This window comes from Orbicella faveolata, unplaced genomic scaffold (genome assembly GCF_042242905.1).
Source record: "Orbicella faveolata isolate gen_17 unplaced genomic scaffold, um_ofav_v1 contig_27, whole genome shotgun sequence".
Taxonomy (NCBI): Eukaryota; Metazoa; Cnidaria; class Anthozoa; order Scleractinia; family Merulinidae; genus Orbicella; species Orbicella faveolata.
The window spans coordinates 6,873,542-6,896,358 of NW_028301555.1; the positions used below are offsets into that span (position 1 = coordinate 6,873,542).

The window sequence follows — 22,817 nt, forward strand, 5'->3', positions numbered from 1 at the left end:
GTACAAAATTACCTTTAATTGAAGGAAACCTGAAAATACTAGTTCACCAAGATAGAAAAACACCAAAGAAATAATAAACCATAAAGGAACAAGGATGGTTTAGGATGGAGAAGATTAATTAAGACGGATTACAAACAAGGAATGTGAAACATTTAGGCTTAAGTTTACAAGATGCGCAAACCGTGACGTAGCTCCTTTGATACCAATCAATCAGTCAATCAATCAATCAATCAATCAATCAATCAATCAATCAATCAATCAATCAATCAAAACTTTATTGATATGCCAGTCTAGCTATCCAAGGGAAACACCCCGCTACTAAATGGGACACTTAAATATGCCCACATTTTGGACACAGTCGAGGCAAACGGCCAACAACAACAACGACAACAACAGTAGCTAACGTTTTCTGCTCTTTCTTTTTGTAGGACAAGGAAGACGTTGTTTCAGCTTCCTGTGTCCTAAGGACCTTCACTGAAGATCCTTACGACTCCCCGGACTCAGACGAGGAGTAGATCTGTGTACATAACAGATAACGGACCAAAAAGGCACATTCCTGTGCTGGCACCAATATTTTGCTAAATTTTTGTCTTATGACTCAATGTAAACTTATGTAGCTTATTCTAAACATTTTGATAAAGCGAATTTTAATCGAGTTTTTCAATATGCGTAATTATTCGGTATTTTTGTATCGATGTTTTTCGACCGCAAAACAGTATTTATTTTTTTGTAGGAAAGATTTTTGTGATACTGTTTGTAAAGTGTGTTAATATCGTCATGGAGTCGAGCCAAGTTTTATATTTGTATGCAGCTGAAAGTCCATCGTAAATGTTTGTTGTGATTATTTTTCTAATTCTTTCAATGTAAGTTTATTGAATAACAATAGTGATGATAAAACTTAGGAGAAGGATAGCAACTATTATGCCTAGAATTCTTGAAATTTCATCATAAAGAACTCAAGAAAGTTGTTAGTGGTACAAGAAAGCCCCCCGATATTCCGTCATGATTCATAGAAAAATGTTGTTTTTCAATATTTAATTCTATAGCAACACAATTTTGTAAGGAAAAAAATCGAATTAAAATATATTGTTGACGAATACTTCCTCTCTAGTAGTCTTGACGTTTTTTTAGTTTTCGACAACAAATGACTTTCCATAGCTCCGGGGACTTTATGCCCTTATATCTGTTTCATTACCAGGAATAGGACTGCTTTGCAATCGCGAGGCTCTAAGTGATTGTCAGGCCAACGGGATATTAACGTGAAAAATTAACGGGATACAGGATATTTTGGGGGAAAATAAATGGGAAGTGGGATATTTGGTTCAGATAAAGCCGGGTATCGATTAGGAAAATCGTTAATTTTTGATATTGGAATTAAGGGGATCCGGGATATTCAGGCAAAAATTTACCGTGATGTGGGATACTCGGGCGTCAGACACTCCCCCTCCCCCCTTCTTTTGGGACCTCGATATCGTGGAATCTGATCTCCATTAAACCTTCTAATTGAGCAACAACAGCCGAGCACTTTTGAATTTAGCGTCTTACCCTACAAGGCTTCTTTCTGCCATTATTTGTTCGTACGAGGAAGTGACACGGCAAATTTTTGCACATAGAATGGAGCTACAGGATTGCAACTCAGATTTTATGTCTTTTGTGTTGAAGGGGATCAGGAAATTTAAACATGAACCATAAAAGATATGCGTATAGGTGCTAAGCAACCATTCTCGAGGGATTCAAATGACAAAGATCTTGGCGGCCATATCTATGAAAATGATAGTTTGCTGCACCCTCGAGAGTTTACAGATACACCATCAAGCCATTACGTATTTCAAGCCTTGTCTCAACTAGAGTTCGCTTCATAAAGTCGGCATCAGTAAAGGAAATTAAGAGCTCTGGCGCTAGTTGAAGCTTAAAAATTTCGGATGGTTTTATTTTCGGGCACTTAATTCGTCCGAAATTAAAATCGTCCAAAATTTTTCGCAAGTAATGTTTGTTGCTGTCGAGATGCTCAAAACCAAAACATATCTGGTTCGCAGGAAACCTATTCAATCAATAATGGTTACATTTTGTGCCGGTTCTTATCTCCCAATAACATTGCCAATCACTCTGGAACAAAGAAAGCATCAAGTTTTCTAATCTTTTCTAAGTTTCGCTTTGTCCTGTCTCGCAGGAGCCACTGTACTTGGACGTGCGTAATTTACAGAGACTGGTAAGTTGAAAAAATAGGTCCGCAATGCGTATATATATATAAAGGTAGTCTTATTAGAAAAAACTGTTTTAATTGAGCAATTTGTAAGGGTTTAATCTCAAACTTATCAATATTTCATTCGGCTTCAGTAGGGGAGATCATAACCGTGACATTGGTTGTGGCTTCCTCTGAAAAGATATATCAAACATTAGAGACAGTGGCTCACCACATTTCCAAACTTTTCGAAGTTCGTCAAAAATACTCCACTGTGCGTCGTATTTTCAACTCTCCTCTCAATATTTGGAAATGTGACAAAACACGGTCTCTCTTGTTTGACATATCACATGAAATATCGCCTCTCATTGGCTGCATACTGTTTTATTTTGCTGCAGAGCGGAAGGACGCCTTTGAGATCATGTCAATAGGCAAAGAGACGTACGTTCAGAGCATCTACCAGTCGCGAGTATCGAAGATGGTTGAAGTATCTCAGGCTTGAAGCAAAAGAACTTGGAGGATGGAAGAGACGACGTCACGGACGTCCCAATATCATGATCAAAAATCTGTAGATCTATTCCTGTAATGATAGTATCCATGTAAACATTTGCTTCAACAAGTTGCAACCTCAACAAGTTGCGTGACAACCCATACTTAGGTCGTCACGCAACGCTTCTTAACTGGGAGAATCGTTGCGTGACAATGCCTTCAGAAGGAGACTACCTCGTCACGAACAGATTGAAAAGTATACATAGAACAATCCCTCACGTACAACCCTTACTAGTCATTTCTTTTCCGACCATCTCCAAAATCGCGGAAACGCAAAAAACAAAAACAAGAAAAAAACTGACGTCACTTGTCGCTTGTCACTTGCTAAAGAATATAATATATTTTGTGACCATGCCCCCTATACATTGCGCAGAGAGAATTGTAAAACAGAAAATGTAATATATTGTACAAATTTTTCATCCAAAATAAATTATGAATAGATTATCATGATAACTGCATAAGCGTCTCATCTTCGAGAACAAGTGCAAATAAAAGACGTTTCCGATCCTACCAAAGTTAAAAAAGTTTGACGCCTTAAACATTTCAATATTTAATTAAACACCTGCAAAAATTTTCAAAATAAACCCAACATATGAATCACAGCTTTTCTCAACTGGAAGGGGTTTATCTGCATGTCTACTGTGTGAAAGGGTCAAAACTACAGGGAGAAACTGCGCTGTTAACATGAAGCCTGAGGAACTGAAGTTTTCCGCGTTTTGAAAATTAGTGGAAAAGTATTCTCTCGTCAGTATGAATGATCAAGGGATCTGTATAGAGTCTTTAGGAGTATGTGTATTCTAATTCTTCCTCTTGGCCCGAGAACTATGGGATCATCTGTTCGCACCCGAGATGCATGGGACTATGTGTGGGACCATCTATGCCCAAAATTGTAGGGGGGCTATGTTTTTTAAAGTGGCCGTTGTAGAGAGGTGAGGGTTAGTGGGAGGTGCTACTGTACTCGTGGTTCGCATATATCGTACCGTTAATTTTGCTCAACGGATTGATAGAGAAAAATTACATTCTTCGCAATCTAGTGGGTTTACGGAGGCGGCTGAATACAGAGGTGAAAAGGATTGGAGCTAGCCTGTGAATACTGTTGCCTCTGATACCATATAACCCAGCATAGACTGAAAAGGTCATTTATTTTTTCCCCAAGATCTGAACCCATTAGGGGAAGAAAAAAAAACGCGCCGCAAAACTGGATTCTGGCACTTTCATGGTATTCCTTTCAACAGTTTCCTACAATCAAACAAACAAGCAGTCATCCAGGAATTTGTCAGCTGGAATTTGCGGTTCTTCATTTATAATGTCCGCAAGAAGATGAGCCGAAGTTTTTCGTGTCTTGTTAAATAACTAAACCTTAAACTCTTTGATAATGGTGGAATTTGGTGATCCATAGTTTTTGGGGACGGCTTGCCCACCCCCACCCCTTCCACGTGCTGCGCAGACAGCCTCTCTCCCCACCTCTCCCTCCCGTCTACCAACCGCTTTTTCCCTCTGATCTTTGCGAGCGCAGTTCGTCTCCGCCATCTTGCACGTGTGAAAGGTAAATAGTGGGAAATTGTGTTTACCGTAATTTCAAAGGTTTGTCCAAAGGCTTGCATCAGTAGGTTGATGTTACCTGATCTGAGGCATAAGCTAAATTTCTCTACTTTTTCAGTTTTTTTTTTGCATGTTGAAGCCATATTGTGGAATGAGGAGAGGACCTCCGGAGGAATAGACGCATTAGGTAAGCTTTTTAACTACCTTCAATATTTAACTGAGAGCTACCAGACTAGGTAATAAGACAGGACATGAACGTGACATTTGTGCCTGTCAGAGATTGTTCTGCGTTATCAGGGATAAATAAACTGGTCAACAAACCTTAAGCGCAGTATTTGTTGAGATGTCCCCATTAGAGATGAGTCTGTTTACATCAAGCTGATTAGGTAACTTTTAAGTTACCAAATAAAGCTGTAATATTTGACTTTTAAATCAGAATCGTCACTTGTTTCTCTGTTTGGATCTGCTATTAGCCGTATTTTGTACAGATTCTTAGTTCTTAGATAATTTATAAAGGGAAGCAAAAGAGGCTCTTGTTTGGATCATGTTGGTGTATTTGATTTGCAGACCGCAGACTGCAGACTACATTTAAAGCTAAATGGCACTCCGGTTAGTCTGAATATCACTCAGGTTAGCCTTAATAGTTCTCACGTTAGCCTGTTTACAGTGTTTACGGTTTGCTTTCAAAAATGGAAAGGGGAATACAACATAACATAGTTGTATTATTCAGCTATCAATGTTATGCCTGGGGGGGGGGGGGGGGGGGGGAACCACAGGATAGGGTGGGGACTTTGATCAGAAACAAAAATTTGGAATCAAACTTCCTAACCCTTGGGATAAGATTTCAATTCAAAGTTTCTCACCTTGGGAAAAAGATTTTGAGTTCAAAGTTAGCCACCAGACCGAGAATTTCAAGCGATCTGAAGTAAAGAATATGTGCTTGCATTTGACAAGACTTTTTCATTGATCATGCTGCTCCAGTGAAAGGCAGTGGGGAGGCTCTGCTCTCTTTATATATAAATTTTAATATACTAATTCACAAACCCCAAAATATTACCACTCACTATTCTAGAGTCAAGATGTACAGTCATTCTAGTTTTTCATAGAATCTAAAAATTTCAATTATGAACGTTAAAGTTTATCTTGGTTCTTTCTTCAAGTTATGATTGGCCCTTTCGCTGTAGTTTCAACAAAGAGCAGTACTCTTCAATGAATTTAAAAAGATTTATCTTACCTTTCATTCCTTCAGTTTATTGCAACTGGAAAGCATGGAAAACATGCTTGAACTCCTGGGAATTCTGGGTACTTTCAAGATGGTGGAACACTCGTATCCAAGCTCCCCGTATTCAAAACCCTGGTCGCTTTCGTCGTTTTAACGTTGTTCAAACTTCCTGACCCTGGGGCCAGCATTTTTTTAGCATTGTTCAAACTTCCCGATCCCGGGGCCAACATTTATGTTCAAAGTTTGCTAAAATTCCCCATGTGGGGTGCGCACAGACGTTCAAAGAGCCCACCTCGTCCCTTGGTCCTCCCCTCAGGCATAACACTGATAGCTCCATTAGTTAAAAATTCTGCAGTCTGCAGTCTGCAAATATCACATCATGATCATGTGTACCAAAGGCACCCACAGTAGAGTGTCAACCAGTGTATTATATTTGCAGACCCCAGTTGCAGACTACACTTAGGCCTAAATAGCGCTCAGTTTAGCCTAAATAGTACTCAGGTTAGCTTGTTTACAGTTAGCTTTCGGTAACAGAAATGGAAGTACAATATTGGGTTAAAAATCTCCAGTTTGCAGTCTGCTTTCTACAGTCTGCAATCTGCAGATGTCATACACTGAGTGTCAAAGGATTCAGTGATCAACGTTCGATCAAAATTACCCTACAAGGGTTGGTACAGCTACATGCAGACTACTGTAAACTGTGGAAGAATTCAAAATGGTAGGAGCCAAAAGCTTATTCTTGTTTTCAGTAACTTCACTCTTGTATGTGTTATCTCCCTCCTTAGGTTTTAGGACTTTGTTTGTCTAAACATCCAAACGCCATTTTCTCCTGAAGCAATACAGCACAAGCTTGGCTTACATGTAGTTGCAGAACCAGCTAGGAAAGCAGACTTTTAGTGAAGAAGTGGTAAGTTCTCCGATCATTAAGCACCTTGATTAAGTTTACTATGATACAAATAAACTTTAGCAGATGTTTTAATTTTAGCAATATAGGAATAAGCTTAACCCCAATTCTATATGGATTTATTTTAAAAGTCAGTGCTGTGGTCCAAGAAAAATTACTAGGAGCCCAAAGGTGCCCAGTACTTCAGCTTATATGAAAAAAGTAAGTTTTTCCAGTCACCCAAAGGCAGAAGTTAGTCACCTGTGGCACCCGAGCACTTCTATAGCACAGCCCTGGAAGTACACTTTGATGGCATGAAAAATATTAGCTAAAACTTTCCAAATGCACAGCTACTCAAACTGCAGGCAGAAGATCCAATACAAAACTAAAAATATCTCAACAACAAACACTTTGTGCCTGTGTCCTCATCACTGTTTCAGGGGGTGTCTGGAAAACCCTAATTGTGAATAGCGAATAGTTGCGAATAGCAAATAGCGAATAGTCCCAAACAGTGCGAATAGTCTCCAATAGTACGAATAGTGGCGAACAGTCACGAAAAGAGGTGAATAGTGACGAATAGTCATCAATAGTCACCGCTTTAGATCTAATATCCTGCGTTAATTAATTATCCAAAATAAGCAACAGAATTTCTGTGAATTTATTACCTTTTCTTCCCCGTACTCAGGCTAGGGCTGTACACTGCCAACATTAAGAAAACAGAAAACACAAGGATAACCTAATATAGACATAATAATCTTTTGCAGTGGTTAAAACAGAAGAAATTATGTTAAACTTTAGAAACACCTTTGTCCTGTTAAGCGTCTGTGCTTGTTAGTGGGATTTGCCACTTTTTGCCACTATTTGCTACTGTTCACCACTATTTGAGACTGTTCGCACTATTCGCATTATTCGTACTATTCACTATTCATTATTCGGGACTATTCGCTGTTCGCTATTTGCGATTATTCGCTATTCGGATTTTCCAGACACCCCTGCTTCAGGCAACAACCATGTGACAACTTGATGACTCTGGTGACACTGCTGTCTGTTAGAGCTTAATAATGACTTTGTGTCAAAGAATCAATTTTTTTCAATTAAGTTTTTTCATATTTTTGTCATAAGGTCGCAATGTGGTCTATCTGAAAATTAAGAGAAATCGTGTTCTTTAAAATTGCCAATTTAACCCTTTGATACCAAACTTTCGCCAAAAATACCGTTTTTAACCGTTTAGTCAGGTTTTTTGGCTGCCATGACGCTAAATAAGCCTAGTAAGTTTTGCTAAGAAAGCTGTTTTTTTACCAAAAGGAGAGATTTTTTGAGGATTACGTACAAAATTGAGCAATATTTCAATTCCGGGCATGCGCATAAGCCAAAATTTGGATTTCTTTTTTTGCCATTAACCGATCTCAATTTTGTTTGTTGTCCCAGGGTCCGAAATTAACTTTTTTAGGCAGGCGCCAACTGGCGACTGAAATTTTTTTTTCAGTCGCCATATGGAAAAATGTGGTCGCCAAAAAGTGTCAATAAAATTTTTCCTTCACAGCAAAACACAAACCAAAATTTTTGGTCGCCAGATGGAAAATTCTGCTCACCAATTTTTCTTTTAAGAATCGGAACGAAGAGAATGCGTTTGGGGCCGCAATGATGGCGATTTTTCCGCTAACGATAAGATTAAATACAAACACGCTGTTTATTTATACACCTACCACTGAAAACCCACGATGAACGAATCGAATGACGGCCATATACGCAGTTTCGTGCGACTGCCAAATGTTTCAAGTCAATTTTATACCTTCTCTTGTCTCTACCTTTTGGAGCAGAAATGTACCCGACTGAAAACTGCCATTTGGTTCTTTGCTCTATGTGCAAAACGATTTTTCCTTTCGCGTTCTGTCAAGACGATCGATGGATCGCCATGTTGAATATCGAAATCTTCCACTAATTTCTTCGCAGATGTTCCGTCTCCACTTTGTAATAAATTACGGAAAGAGTTCAGGACATCTTTGGACACCACATCGCCTGAATAAATGTTCATGGCGAAAGAACGCGTGTGGCCTTCTGCGCCCACAATACGTATGTTATGGGAAACCGCTGGAAAAACATGGCGGCAAAGCTTTGCAGTGATCGTAGCTGTGAAACGTTGTGGTAGATTTATAATAACAGGAAAATCGGTTTTATACTTCAAAAGCAGCGGAAAGGTAAAAATTAAGTTACCAATTGGCGGGCGGCTTTGAATTTTATTTTAATTGATTTGGCTGAAAATCAAAGTTTGTGTAATTATCGTGGCTTGAAATAGTTAATTGCCCGCTGACAACCAGCTGTGAAATTCTGGTCGCCAGTGCAAAATTTTTAGTCGCATTGGCGACCAGGAAAGCGCAATTTCGACCCTGTGTCCCTTTCCTTTCTTTTTTTCTGGGCCCTTTTACTTTGGCTACCTTTTGCGTTGCATGTTCTTTCTGGCTGCCGTGAAAAGTTGGATGTTAATTATGGGCGAAGCCTAGATATGGACCTTGATCAATCATAGGCGTAGTGAACCATTTTACCACCGTTTTTGCACCAAAACTAATAAGTTAAACGTTGTTTTTTGATTTGCAACGTCAGAATGTCGTCGATATCTAAACCTGACCATTGTACGGAAAGGCCTAGCCTAGTCTACTATAGCTATCAGCTTGGGGCTCAAAGGGTTAACAAATAGATTCCATGTTGCTGTGCATCTGTTCAGTATATAAATAAGGACATCTTTGGACACCACATCGCCTGAATAAATGTTCATGGCGAAAGAACGCACGTGGCCTTCTGCGCCCGCAATACGTATGTTATGGGAAACCGCTGGAAAAACATGGCGGCAAAGCTTCGCAGTGATCGTAGCTGTGAAACGTTGTGGTAGATTTATAATAACAGGAAAATCGATTTTATACTTCAAAAGCAGCGGAAAGGTAAAAATTAAGTGACCAATTGGCGGGCGGCTTTGAATTTTATTTTAATTGATTTGGCTGAAAATCAAAGTTTGTGTAATTATCGTGGCTTGAAATAGTTAATCGCCCGCTGGCAACCAGCTGTGAAATTCTGGTCGCCAGTGCAAAATTTTTAGTCGCATTGGCGACCAGGAAAGCGCAATTTCGGACCCTGTGTCCCTTTCCTTTCTTTTTTTCTGGGCCCTTTTACTCTGGCTACCTTTTGCGTTGCATGTTCTTTCTGGCTGCCGTGAAAAGTTGGATGTTAATTACGGGCGAAGCCTAGATATGGACCTTGATCAATCATAGGCGTAGTGAACCATTTTACCACCGTTTTTGCACCAAAACTAATAAGTTAAACGTTGTTTTTCGATTTGCGACATCAGAATGTCGTTGATATCTAAACCTGACCATTGTACGGAAAGGCCTAGCCTAGTCTACTATAGCTATCAGCTTGGGGCTCAAAGGGTTAACAAATAGATTCCATGTTGCTGTGCATCTGTTCAGTATATAAATATACAGTGCATGAGACGATAGTTGAGTGTGTCACTGATGTTCTTACCACATTTTGATGTCTTCCGTGATCTTTTACTGAACAAGCACATGGCAACATGGAATCAGTTTTAACCAGTGGAGAAGCCAAGAAGTGTTTTAATAGGTCCATTTGATCAAAAGTAAGAACTAATCAAAATGTGAGAATAATTTAACTTACATAATTTAGGTTATATGGACACCTGAAGCAAAAATGTCGATGGTTAAAGTTCTATTGGTTCTAAAGTTAAATAGATCAGTCAGGGGATTATGAGACAATACTAAAACAAACATTGAGTTCCCAGGGTAATAATATTATAATTGTTAAATGGGAATTGGCTGAACCAGATAGCTATGCTTTTTTTTTAGGTCCAAACTTGTGTGCTTCAATTTAACTTGATATATTAGGCAGATGAATCAGCTTGACCTTTAAAACTAATGATGTTTTTTGTTTGATCAAGGGATCTGTAATACTGGGAAGATAAGAGGACAGGGATAGGGACTTACATGAAGACCCCTAACAATTTCTGGAGACTCAAATTAAGCATTGTATCTTAACAATCACTGAGCTGGACTATCAGACAGCAGTACGGTAAGTGCACATATTGGCCTGTGATCACAGGTTACTGGGAACATTTCAGTTCTAGATGTACAATATGGCAAAAAAGATTAGTCTAACATCAGAATCACACTAACAAGATATTATCGTTTAGGAACTTGGACGTTTTGCATGTACCAAATGGACCTTTTGAACAAGAAATATGTGTATAATGAAAGAACTGGCCCAGATTGGGATTGGTTCTACCCAGCAAATTCTCTTTTTGGATTTTTTGATTGGTGAAGCAAAGAAGGTCCCACAGACAGCCGCTTTCTGAGAGTAAAGTGTCTTACCAGAGTACACTGGTCAGGTTCCTTGGGTTGGGAACCAGTTAGCACACCATGCCAGCCATAGATCCTTTGCGTAAATGGCGCCTAAATTTGAAGGACAATAGTTTATACATCCTTAGCCTCGTACTCATGTTTCAAGACAAAGGATTTTTTACATGAATGTGAGGCTAAGGATCTATAAGTATTGTTATTTAAATGTAGGCGCCATTTATGCAAAGGGTCTATTAATCATTTGATCTTAATCTTTCTGGTCTTTCTCTTTTTCAGGTGGATACAAATCAGGACAAAGCAAGAAGAGGATGAGCACATTCACCATCATTCAAGATGGATGATTTTATCGCCGTCTAGGACCCAGGTAAACACGTGTTCTTATGCACAAAACGTAAGTTGGCTCAGACTCTCAATTATCCTCCTGAAGTTGGATCTGAGTGCACTCTTGACAACTTGCACAGCTTTCTAAATTCCATACTATTTTTAGATTAATCTACATTGAAAGGAGCTATATTGGGTTTGTTTAATTATCTTTAGTTGTTTCACTGTGATTTCCTTCGTTTCGACATGCTCCGAGTAAAATATAATAGCCGAACGCTCGTATGTGAACAAAAACAAAGGTGTGTCTGATTAGGGCCCTTTAAGTAGAATTTTCTGTCGTTCGCTGATTCTTTGCGGGAGGGTGGAGTAAATAACTATAATAATTTTTCGGCGGATTAGCTGCGATTGAATCTCGTTTTCGTTCACTTTTCTTATGATAACATTATTCAGGAGAAAATGCGTGAAAAACTATTCAAAATATAGAAACAATCCCCTTGTTTTTTCGAGTTATGGGAACGCGAGGCACAGGCGAATGTTTCCACGTCTTTTTCGTGTTCGTCAAACATTCACAAGTGTTTCTGTAATTTGATAGAAACACGGAGAAAGTGTTTTGTATTTCGTTGCGAAAATGTTGCGAGAGTAAGAGAGGAAAATTATTCGTTTTTTTCGGTTGATCAAAGTGTAAATTTTCTTTGCTCTTGCCTTCATTGTTCTATAGGACCTTGGTCACTTGTGGTCACGTGACAAAGCAAACGCGATTGCTGTTTGAGAATGTTATAAACGTTTTGAAATAATTTAAGAACTATGACTCCTACTGTGAACACAAAAAATAATAATCGTCCAACGTAGATATTTTGATAACCTTGCTTAGCTGCTGTCAAATAATTATAAATTTAATCCGGTGGAATTATTCATACCTTCATCGCAATGCTGATTTACCGCCCTGACTGAGTTGACTTGTAGTCAGTCCGAGAAATTACTAGTCAACCACGGACAGTTCCTCTTTGTTTATTTATTTTTATGATTTTTTTTTTAAATTCTCAATTTTGAAAGGGGTACAAACAGTAAACAAGCGCGTCGATTGAAAAAAAAAATAAATAAATAAAAATATAAAAAGGAAAGAAAAAGGAAAAAATAAAGATCCGAGCTGTATTTGAATCTGTGACCGTCTTGAATTCCGGATTGAATAGCGACAGTGATCTCCACTACACCACGCAGTACACATCTGATTGTCGACACAAGTAATTCATCAAATATCACAGCTTCTGCCTATTTGGCATTTGAATGCTCCAAGATTTTTTGCGAATATGTCATTGATATCTTGAAAGTTTTAAATTCAGAACCAAGGATAAAGTTTGGCCTAAATTATGCGTTTGCAATTTAACAAAATTTTGCGGCTTTCAAAAAAGTACGATTGGAAATGGTTCCTGATCGTCACCTTTCGTGACACTTCCGATCGTTTATCGACATGAAGATGACTATGTTATATACACGTAAGCGCATGAGAGATTCGGTGCACCCTACAGTGTAAACGACAGAATCAAACTTTTGTCAGTACGTGGAGGGGAACTTTTCTTTAAAGAAGACTTTTCTTCGGGAGCGTTTAAGTTACTTTTTGGTGGGGGGATGGGGGGATGGGGGGATGGGGGCAGCATCCTTTCTCAGAGAATTTGTTTAAAGTGCCCCTATGATCAAATTCTCCTTATCCAGTTTTTTTACATTTTTTAACACGATAGGTATTTTCTAGATATGTTCCCATATTTCAATCTATTACGAACATTAGAACTCACGGTTTTTGGATCTTCATTTCCGAGAATTTACGGCCGCCATTAATTTTCCTTGTTCCAAGTCTTGGTCGAGAATTTGAGTAAATGACGTCATTTACTCAAAAATACCACACGGGTTAGAATTATAATAACAAGTAGTAGAATTCTACTACTATACTAATGCCAATGTTGCTATCTGATTGGCTAAGCTACTCGTATACTATCAACCATTAGAGTGCAGTAGCTGTCGATCGTCTACGAAATGCGACTTTTTTTATCGTTTTTCCGAAGTTTTGGAAGAAAGTTTAGATGTAAATAGATAACTAAATTCCTGAGACGACTGAAAAAAAGGAAATTGACGGTTTCTTGACTTTAAAAACTTGAAATTATTGAAAAACCGGGTGCGCGCACGTAAACAACTGCAAATTACCAAGGACAATTCAATACGTGCGATTTTGTTAGAGCCTGAAGTTCAATAATGTGGAGAAAAATAATTGGAAACCGTTATTTGCGTTAATTTCAGTTAGGATTCTACTCTCTCTATTCGCTCTCGATTTCTATGGGGTGATAGTTGATTCGGCCTTCGGCCTCATCAACTATCACCTCATAGAAATCTCGAGCTCATAATCTAATTGTTAATTAGTGTAGAAAAATTGCACGAGTATAAGAGCCAAAGTTTTTGTTATTCTTTATGGGAATTGCTGTGCTAATCGTTATTATAATTTCAACCCGTGCGGTATTTTTGAGAAAATGACGTCATTTACTCCAATTGTCAACCAAGACTTGGGACAAAGAAAGTTAATTGCGGCCGCAAATTCTCGGACGTAAAGCTCCAAAAAACGTGAGTTCTGATGTTCGTAATAGATTGAAATTTGGTATCATAATTAGGAAAGACCTATTGTGTACGAGATCATAGGGGCACTCTAATCTACTGTGTGTATTTCAACAGATCTTTGCATCCTTCATCGTTTCTTTTTCTGGCTGGTGGAATTCGTGAAACATGTATTTTACTGAGAGCTTTGGGACCTTTTTTGTAGTCACGTGACAATCTAGACGTGATTAGTACCACTGCGTCGTCTTGCAAAACCTATTTTCACTGTTAGTCTTGCTGCGATTTCATTTTACTTTGGTGAAAGAATTAAATGTCTATTCAATATGTCTTGACGAGAATATTTATACTTAGTTAGGTGGAGAAATTGATTAGTTAAACAAGAACATGCTATTTTAGGCTTTGCTTATATTGTTATATCCCGTGCGACTTACACGAAGTCGTGGTTAGATATATATATTTAGTGTGACTCACATGAAGTGTGTGATAATAAAAACCATGTGCTTTTGGAGTGTTACATTGGCGACGAGGAGAAAAACAAGAGAGAATTATGACGGAACAAACAGCAGCAACAAGTGGAGCAGCACAAGCGATTCAAGTCGTCACAGAGACTAGAAACCTTCGAACACAGCCATTTATCATCCCCGACGAAGCGAACAGCGTCGGCAAAGCATGGGAAGAATGGCTGGAGGGAATTGAGCGAGAATTCTGATACTTCAGAATTACGAAGGCCGTCGATAAGAAGGATGCTATAATAATTTACGGCGGAAAAGAGATAGCTCGATTAGAAAAGAGCCTACCGGATCCAGAGGTGGAAGATGTGTACCTGAAGTTGCGTACTAAGCTGAATGATCACTTCACTCCAAAGAAGAATAAGCATCATGCGAGGTATTTATTTTTGAAAATGAGGCCACACATGGGTGAAACCACAAGTGCATACGCGGCAAGGCTGCGAGAGAAAGCGAAGGAATGTGAGTTTGGAGCTACATTCGACGAGAGAATTTTGGAGCACATAATTCAAACCATTGATAACAAGAAGATGATTGAGAAAGCCATTAGCAAGACGTGGGATCTGACACGATTTCTGACCGAAGCAAGCCAGACGGAGGATATTGCGAGGCAAATGAAAGATATGGGAAGTGAGAATGTTTCCCGTGAGAATGTTTCTCGTGTGCATTCCGATTTGCAATACCCCAAACAACAAAGCAATGGATCCAACGAAACACAGCGGCCTGGGAAAAAGCACAAATGTCAATATTGTGGATTGTTTGGAGTCCATGAGAAAGGGAAAGATTGCCCTGCCTATGGTAAGAAATGCCATAAATGCCACAAATTGAACCATTTCTCCTCTGTATGCAAATCTGAGATTACTCGTAGCCACAAGTTCAGAAGACAGAAGCAAAGTAAAAGGAAAAGCAGTGGGAGAATTAAGAAGACAACTGAAGATGCAGAATCCACGAGCTCGGATGATGATTTTTTCGGCCAGGCAGTGCAACACTTAAAGCAGGCCAAGAAGATAAGAGTGATTGGCAAAAATGGTGATGATTATCGAACTGTTATGGTGAGATTAAATGACGTGGATGTCTTGATGGAAGCTGACAGTGGGGCGGATGTTAATATTATGGACGAACACCAGTTTAAGGCATTCAGCCACAGAACACATGACAAGCCAATCCTTGCAAACAGTAATGTCAAGTTGCGTACTCTCCAGCACAAACTCGAGGTCAAAGGAGAATTTCAAACTGTGATTCGTAATGAGACGTGTGGGAAACCGACCAAATTTGTTGTAGTGTCAGGAAGGATCCAATCACCTCCACTGATTAGCAAGGAAACACTAATAACATTAGGAATGTTGAAGATTCAACCAGATGGCAGCTTCGCTGAGCCCAATGATCTGGCCATATCTGTGGAGAGACATAATGCTAACACTGTTAAACAGGCAGAAGGTGAACAGGATATGAAAGATTTAATCACTAAGTATAGCCACTTATTTCAAGGTATTGGCAAGATAGAGGACAAGAAGAATGGTGGCGAGATCCTAAGCCGATTCCATATGAAACCCGGAGCAGTGCCGGTAGCACAGAAACCTAGGCAGGTACCATACTATCTGCAAGAGCCGCTGAAAAAGTGGTTGGACTTAGGCATTCAAGAAGATATCTTCGAGAAAGTACCTGACGATGAACCAGTTACCTGGTGCTCCCCTGTGGTGGTGCAACCAAAACCGAGGTTTGCAGGTTTGCGATTGGACCAGCTGGAGCCACACATGATGAGAGCGAGTGTTGACCTACGAGTTCCGAACCAGTACATGGAAAGGAGCCGGATCTCACAAGCACCAATAGTGGAAGATTTCATTCACAAGTTCCATGATTGTACTATCTGGACAAAATTGGATCTCCGACAGGGGTACCACCAGCTAGTGCTACACCCAGAATCGAGATCAGTCGCTACCTTCAGCACCCCCTGGGGTAATTTCAGACCTAAAAGGCTTGTATTTGGTGCAAAGGCATCACAAGATCTATTTGATTAGGCAATGTACAGAATTTTTGGCGACATTCCCCAATGTCTTAACCAGAGGGATGACATCTTGATTGGAGCGAGCAATTGGAAGGAACACAATGAAACACTGGAGTCAGTATTTCAGAAAGCTGAAGATTATGGAATCACCTTCAACGAGCCTAAGTGTGAATTTGGCCAGAAACAAATCACCTTCTATGGTTACCAATTTGGCCAGGGTGATTTAAGACCTACACCGGAGAAGGTACGGGCCATCCATGAGTGCAAACCCCCTCAATCGAAGGCAGAGGTAAGAAGTTTCCTTGGTATGACTGGTTATCTATCCAAATTTATACCTCGGTATGCTTCGCTCACGAAACCACTGAGAGAGCTTACTCACAAGGAGGCTAAGTTTCACTGGGGAAGAGAGGAAGATGATGCATTTGAAGAATTGAAAGCCAACATCTCCAGCAAGGATACAATGGCATTCTTCAACCCCAAGCTACCAATCATGGTGAGAGTCGAAGCTAGTTACAATGAAGGTTTATCAGCTGGCCTTTTTCAGCAATCTGCCAGGGGCTGGCAACCAGTGCATTTCATAAGTCGTACTCTGACTGATGTGGAAAAGAGGTATAGCCAGACAGAGAAGGATGCTTTATGTGTTAAATGGGCCAAGGATCGATTTTCTATCTACCTTCTTGGTGCACCCAGGTTTACGATTATTACTGCACACAAACCACTCCTGCCATTGTTTAATAAGCCAACGGCGAAGCTTCCCCCCCGGATCGAGAAATGGGTGATGGACATGCAGGATGTGGACTTTGAAATGAAATACGAGCCTGGTAAAGATGAGGCTGACCCTCTAGATTTCTTGTCAAGGCACCCATTACCAGTTGTTGGAAACAATGACACTGAGAAGATTTTGAAGGCAAGCATTGAAACGGAGCATGCAGTGGTGCTAGACAGAGTTAGAGAAGAAACACATCGTGATAGAGCTTTGCAAAAACTGAGCCAAACTATCAGGAAAGGTAATTGGGAGACCAGCAAGAAGGATGCTGACCTGGCACCATTCTACCCGATTAAGGACGAAATTTACGAAGCACAAGGTCTGATATTCAGAATGGAAAGAATTGTTTTACCAATGGTGTTACAGCAGAAAGTCATCAGATCAGCCCACAAGCTGGGACATCTGGGAACCACCAAGACGAAACAGATGCTTAGGGCTAAGTATTGGTTCCCCGGCATGAATGCGATGATTGACCAAATGATAGGTCATTGTTTTGACTGTCAAGTTACTACCAAAGATCGCAGACAAGAACCTATCAAACCATCGGTGATCCCGAAGGAACCTTGGGAAGAGATTTCAATCGATTTCGGAGGACCTTACCCAGACGGTCATTACAACTTGGTAGCAATTGATCAAAGAACCCAATACCCGGAAGTAGAGGTGGTGTCCTCAACAGCAGTGAAGCCGACTAAAGAGAAGTTGAAGAAAATGTTTGCTCATCACGGTGTACCCAAACGAGTGCAGTCTGACAATGGTCCGCCATTTAATTCGAAAGAGTTTGCAACCTTTGCAAAAGAAGAGGGTTTTGATCATCATCGTGTGACACCAGAACACCCCCGAGCCAACGGCCAGGTGGAACGGTTTATGCAAGTGTTAAACAAGACGGAACAAATCGCCCATCTCCAGGGAAAAACTGGACTTGACAGGAATATGGCTGTCTGTGATATGTTGATGGCATATAGGGACACACCTCACCCTGCCACTGGGGTTACTCCATACCAAGCTATGTCGAATAGGCCTATTAGGACCAAACTTGATCACACAGTACCAAGAGAAAGAAGTGAGCAGGATGAGCTGATCGATGAGAAAGACCGAGTATATAAAGAGAAGATGAGACGCGATGGCGTGAATATCAAAGAACACAACTTCTGTGTGGGAGACTATGTCCTACTTAGACAAAAGAAGGTGAATAAATGGTCGACCGCCTATGAGCCTATCTTCTACACAGTTATCAGAATTAGTGGTTCGACGATCATGGCAAGGCGAGTTACAGATGGTCGTGAGATAACCCGAGATTCAAGCCAGTTTAAATTGGCTAATGCTATCATGCATGAGGAAGGTGCCAAAGGAGAAGATAGTGAGGATTGGAGAGAAACACTACTTATGAATTCTGGCAATCCAAGCACAGTCCAGTCCAGCAGTCCAGTCCAAGCCATCCCTGAACAAAGTGATTCTGCTGAAGAGACTGTTGCAAACGGATCATTAGGGCATGCCAACCAACAGTTGGAAGAGCTTCCTACAGTTCAGACAGAAGAAGGTTCTACTTCCAGCTCTCCTACTCCCAGAGTACAGTCATCTAGGCCTAGACGAGAGCGACGTCGACCTGCTTATTTGACTTATTACGTCACGTGACATGTTTACATTAATTTTGATCGGACACCAGAAGCATTTAGAATATGCAATTGAGTTGAACTGCAGTATTAATTAGATAAACTTTGATATTTTGTTATGAGCATACTAACCTACTAACCCACTAGTTTTAAACATTAATTAGTCACATTAAGTCTCAAGACTTTGGCTCTGATTGATTCAAAGACTCTGGAACATTGAATTGGATTTTGCCATCCTGCGTTATTATTTTATTGTATGTGGACTGTGTAGACAACTGCAAAAAGGGGGAGATGTTATATCCCGTGCGACTTACACGAAGTCGTGGTTAGATATATATATTTAGTGTGACTCACATGAAGTGTGTGATAATAAAAACCATGTGCTTTTGGAGTGTTACATATATCTTTTCCCGTTCTTTAAAAGTTTTAAGCGGTCAAAACAGTGAACAGGCGCATCCAAAAACAAAACAAGAAGGCAAAAAAGAAAGGTTCCGAGCCGTAACCGAACCTGTGTTCATCTAGACTGTGGAGCGGGAATGATCTCCACAAAACTGAATCAAATAGCGTTTGTTTGTTTTCCATTTCGTTTTGTTTAGCTTTGTTTTGGTTCCTTTTATTACTGCAAGGTAGTTTTCATAATGTTGTTTAGGTATGAGGAAACCGTAAAAATTGTGCTCAGAATTTAAAATAATAATAATAATAATAATAATAATAATAATAATAATAATAATAACTTTATTTAAGTGTCGAATGTATTTAGCACTATTGTGCTAATTGGGGACACTGTAGATAAGTAACCAAATATTACAAATAGAAAATAAACTATTAAGAATCCCAACTGGTGGGAGGCTGACCAGTTGGCTATTTACGCAACGCAGTCGAGGAGTTGAACTCGGGACTACCGAGAACAAATCCAGATAGCAGTAGGGTGAAGGATTTGAACCAGGGACCACCAGATTTCAAATCCAGCGCCCTAAACCACTCGGCCACACTGCCTCCCAAAATCATTGACAAATTTTGCCTTAATTGCTGCGTGTGTGTTAACAAAATTTTGCGCCTATTCAAAAGGTACGATCAGAAAAAAATTCGTCCTAGCTTTTCATGAAGCGTTCGATTCACATATCTTGAAAATTATAAACGTTAGACAAATCAAACGAACGTGGTGTTTAGTTCAAATCGCATGGCAGTTATCAAGTCATATCTAGCCAAAATGACATCATTCGATCCGCCATCTTGGATTACTGGTATTTTTGAGAGAAAAAGGAAAGGAAAATCTAAGGACGTGAAGTCACGTTATGTTCCCCAATAACTTTGAAAAGTCACGACCTTTAGCCACTTTTGCTGTTGAACTCACACTTTGTTCGACAAGACAATAGATCACTAACAAGTCACAAGTATACAATCAGCCTTAAAATAAGAGAGGAAGCGGCTACAGTGATTACATCGGCCCAATGAAAATAGAGGTTTCAGAAATATAACGTCTTACTGAGGTGTCTTGAGCTTCGTCTAACGAGCTTTCGTGTGTGTGCTACCCTTTATGTTAAGCTATTACTCCTTTTAAATACCGTAAATACCTTCGTATTGGGAGGCGCGGTGGCCTCATGGTTAGTGCGCTCGTCTCCGGATCGAGCGGTCCGGGTTCGAACCCTGGCCGGGGACATTGTGTTGTGTTCTTGGGCAAGGCGCTTATTTAATTTTTCCTAAATCGTAGCCTGACACGATCATTTTTTTAATATATCATCTGCGCGTAAACACCAACATAAGCTGTTTATTGACATAAAAAGCTGATCCTAAAGCTTAAATCGCGGCACCGTTAGTACTTAACATGTTCACTAAACGTGTTCACAGACTGAAACAATGTACAAATCTAATACTACATGACGAAAACTATACACCCTCTGTCTCATTACTCGTCCACAAAATGGGGCGAGAGGAGGGGGGCGCTTATTCGAGGGGGGGGGGCGCTAATTTCGGCCGATAGGAGGGACGCTTATTCAAAGGCGGCGCTTATTCGAGGGGGGCGCTAATTCGAGGATTTACGGTATTTAATGAATTTTTAAGAGTAAGAAGTATTTACCGAATGGTGCTTAAAGGAGCTGTGTCACGAGTCTAAGCCAAATTGAGTGAAATATGAAAACAACCATTTGAAAACAGTGAAGAAATGATGAGCAACATTACAATATAAGAACGCTGTTTTAAAGGCCTATGGAATTGTGCCTTCGAAAGACAATTTCTCAAGTTTTCAAAAACCTATATTGAAACGGATTGCGATATGGGTTTTTGAAAAACTGTTAGACATGAACAGTTTTTAAACTTAATCTCGTTTGTTTATCACCTTTAATTATAACGCCTAGGAATTTGTTTGTAATGAAGCCATGGTTTTGTCAAATAGATCTATAGCGTTTATATCTATAGGGTTTCATAGCGAGTATTTGGTTAAACGAAATAATATAGACCAGACTCAGCTGTGACACAGTCCCCTTTGTGTCATCTTTTGTTTGTTCGTAATGAAACGACAAATTATTCGTAAAATAGTGATAGGCAATATTGGTGTAACTGAATTCTGAGAAATTGTTTTTATTTATTCCAGGTAGGACGCTTTTTCAGTCACGAAGAGCAGCTGAGGCCTGGGTGGACTGTTAATAACCTCAAGATGAATTGATCATACACCATGGTGATGCGTGAGAGTGACTAGCCGATAGGTTTTATATGTCTACCGAATAGTGTATGTACCGGTGACAGGTTAGATATCTCTTACTTCTAAGAAATAGTTTTTGGAATCGGACTGTGGCAAACAGTATTTTAGTGGAGTCATGACACTATGGTCGAATTACCTACCAAAAGAAGGAAACTTGAAAACCGCAAGGGGAAAAACCCGGCTGGCTACCTCAAACCCGGCTGGCTACGCTTTCATTTTAGCCTGGTGAAAACTCGTACGATAAAATTAGTGTCGAATATTTTGTTTCCTGAGGTGCAAGTTTCAATGGCTCCTTGTGAAAGAAAAAAGAAAATTTCAACTTTCTTTACTTCACTATTCCCAATCGAGTAGGGGCAAAAATTGCCCCTGTGCCGATGAATTTATTTGGTTTGTAAGCCGCGGCAATGAAAAGGATGACGCATTTTCTCACCAAAAGTTAATGTTTACGATCTAGAATATCCGCGAAGTTCATAGTCATTCAAATTGTTTGTTCCAAAAACAATGCAAATGGTAATTTTATCGAATGTCATTCTGTGATCATTATAATTTACATGTTACTGTTGTTATTTACGTACAGCGCGGCTAGCTTAAAACCCTTCAATCTTTCGTACTTAGTTTTTGCAGCAAATCGCGAATAGAAGTTTCTAAGTTTATTTAGACTTAGTGGCAGTTATATGTTGAAAGAATTTTTAAATCTTCGAGTCTATTAATTATTCGTAAACTTTGTAGTTGTCGAAGGAAAACAGCGGCGGTATGTAATTGTTTTATTTTTCTCAAAGGTTTAGTAATAGAACTCTGTCGCGGGTCATTAGTTCATAATCTAGTTCCACATATTGTGATTATCGCGGTAACTCAAGAAAGTTGCAGCTATTAGAGGAAAATAACGCAGGGTTTGTAAACGAAGGTTTTATTATGATCATAACATCTTTAGAATATGGCGGAGGTAAGAAGACGAAGAGTTACGGACTTCGCGTGTACGTGTACACTGTTGTTTATTGAATGCGAAAGATTTGTACTGTAATATTAATCTTTATTGGTTTTTGTCTGCTGAATTGTTACAAAATAAAGTGACTTTATCATGTTACAAACTTGTGTCAGTTTATTGAAAACCATGCTTACAAGACTCTTTTGCAGATGCCGTACAAATGACGAGTACCAGACAAGAAAATTTTCAATCTTGGAAGGAAGGCAAAAATCGATGTGGAAGTTACAAGAAACCTAATGTACTGTACGTCGTGATTGTAAGTAACTGATAACTTCGTGTCGGTTTAAAACGAAGTTCAAACTTCGGGTTTCCCTACACGGAAGTATCAGTTACTTGTAAGTCGTGACTATAGGTAACTAATAACTTCGTGTCGGGTAACCCGAAAAAACTTCGGATTCCCCAAGACGAAGTTATCGGTTACTTACAGTCACGACTTTCAAGTAACTGATGCCTCCGTGTCGGGAACCCGAAGTTTGAACTTCGGCTTAAACCGACACGAAGTTATCAGTTACTTACAGTCACGACGTACAGTACATTAGGTTTCTTGTAACTGGGACACTCCCCTAGTACGCATGCGTATTAGCCG

General features: G+C 39.7%; 1 protein-coding gene and 1 long non-coding RNA gene across 9 annotated transcripts in view; both read left to right on the forward strand.

Annotated features, from left to right (window-relative positions):
* The window catches only part of LOC110049507 (obscurin-like), a 123,825-nt gene extending 122,726 nt beyond the window's left edge, over positions 1–1,099 (forward strand). For all 6 annotated transcript variants that reach the window (XM_089296659.1, XM_089296657.1, XM_089296658.1 and 3 more), the window contains one exon: positions 429–1,099. In XM_089296659.1, coding sequence (XP_089152785.1) covers positions 429–515 — 87 coding nt within the window. In that variant the 3' untranslated portion in view covers positions 516–1,099. The remainder of the gene's footprint in view (positions 1–428) is intronic.
* Positions 1,100–3,979: 2,880 nt separating this feature from the next.
* On the forward strand, positions 3,980–22,334 carry LOC110049497 (uncharacterized). Of its 3 annotated transcripts, none has more exons than XR_016209353.1 (7): positions 3,980–4,315; positions 4,392–4,460; positions 4,841–4,903; positions 6,281–6,402; positions 10,325–10,455; positions 11,019–11,106; positions 21,139–22,334. It is a non-coding gene; the product is annotated as an uncharacterized LOC110049497 (long non-coding RNA). The 3 variants fall into 3 exon arrangements; XR_016209352.1 differs by having other exon boundaries at positions 3,980–4,277; XR_016209354.1 differs by lacking the exon at positions 4,841–4,903 and having other exon boundaries at positions 3,986–4,277.
* The last annotated feature ends 483 nt before the right edge of the window (positions 22,335–22,817 follow it).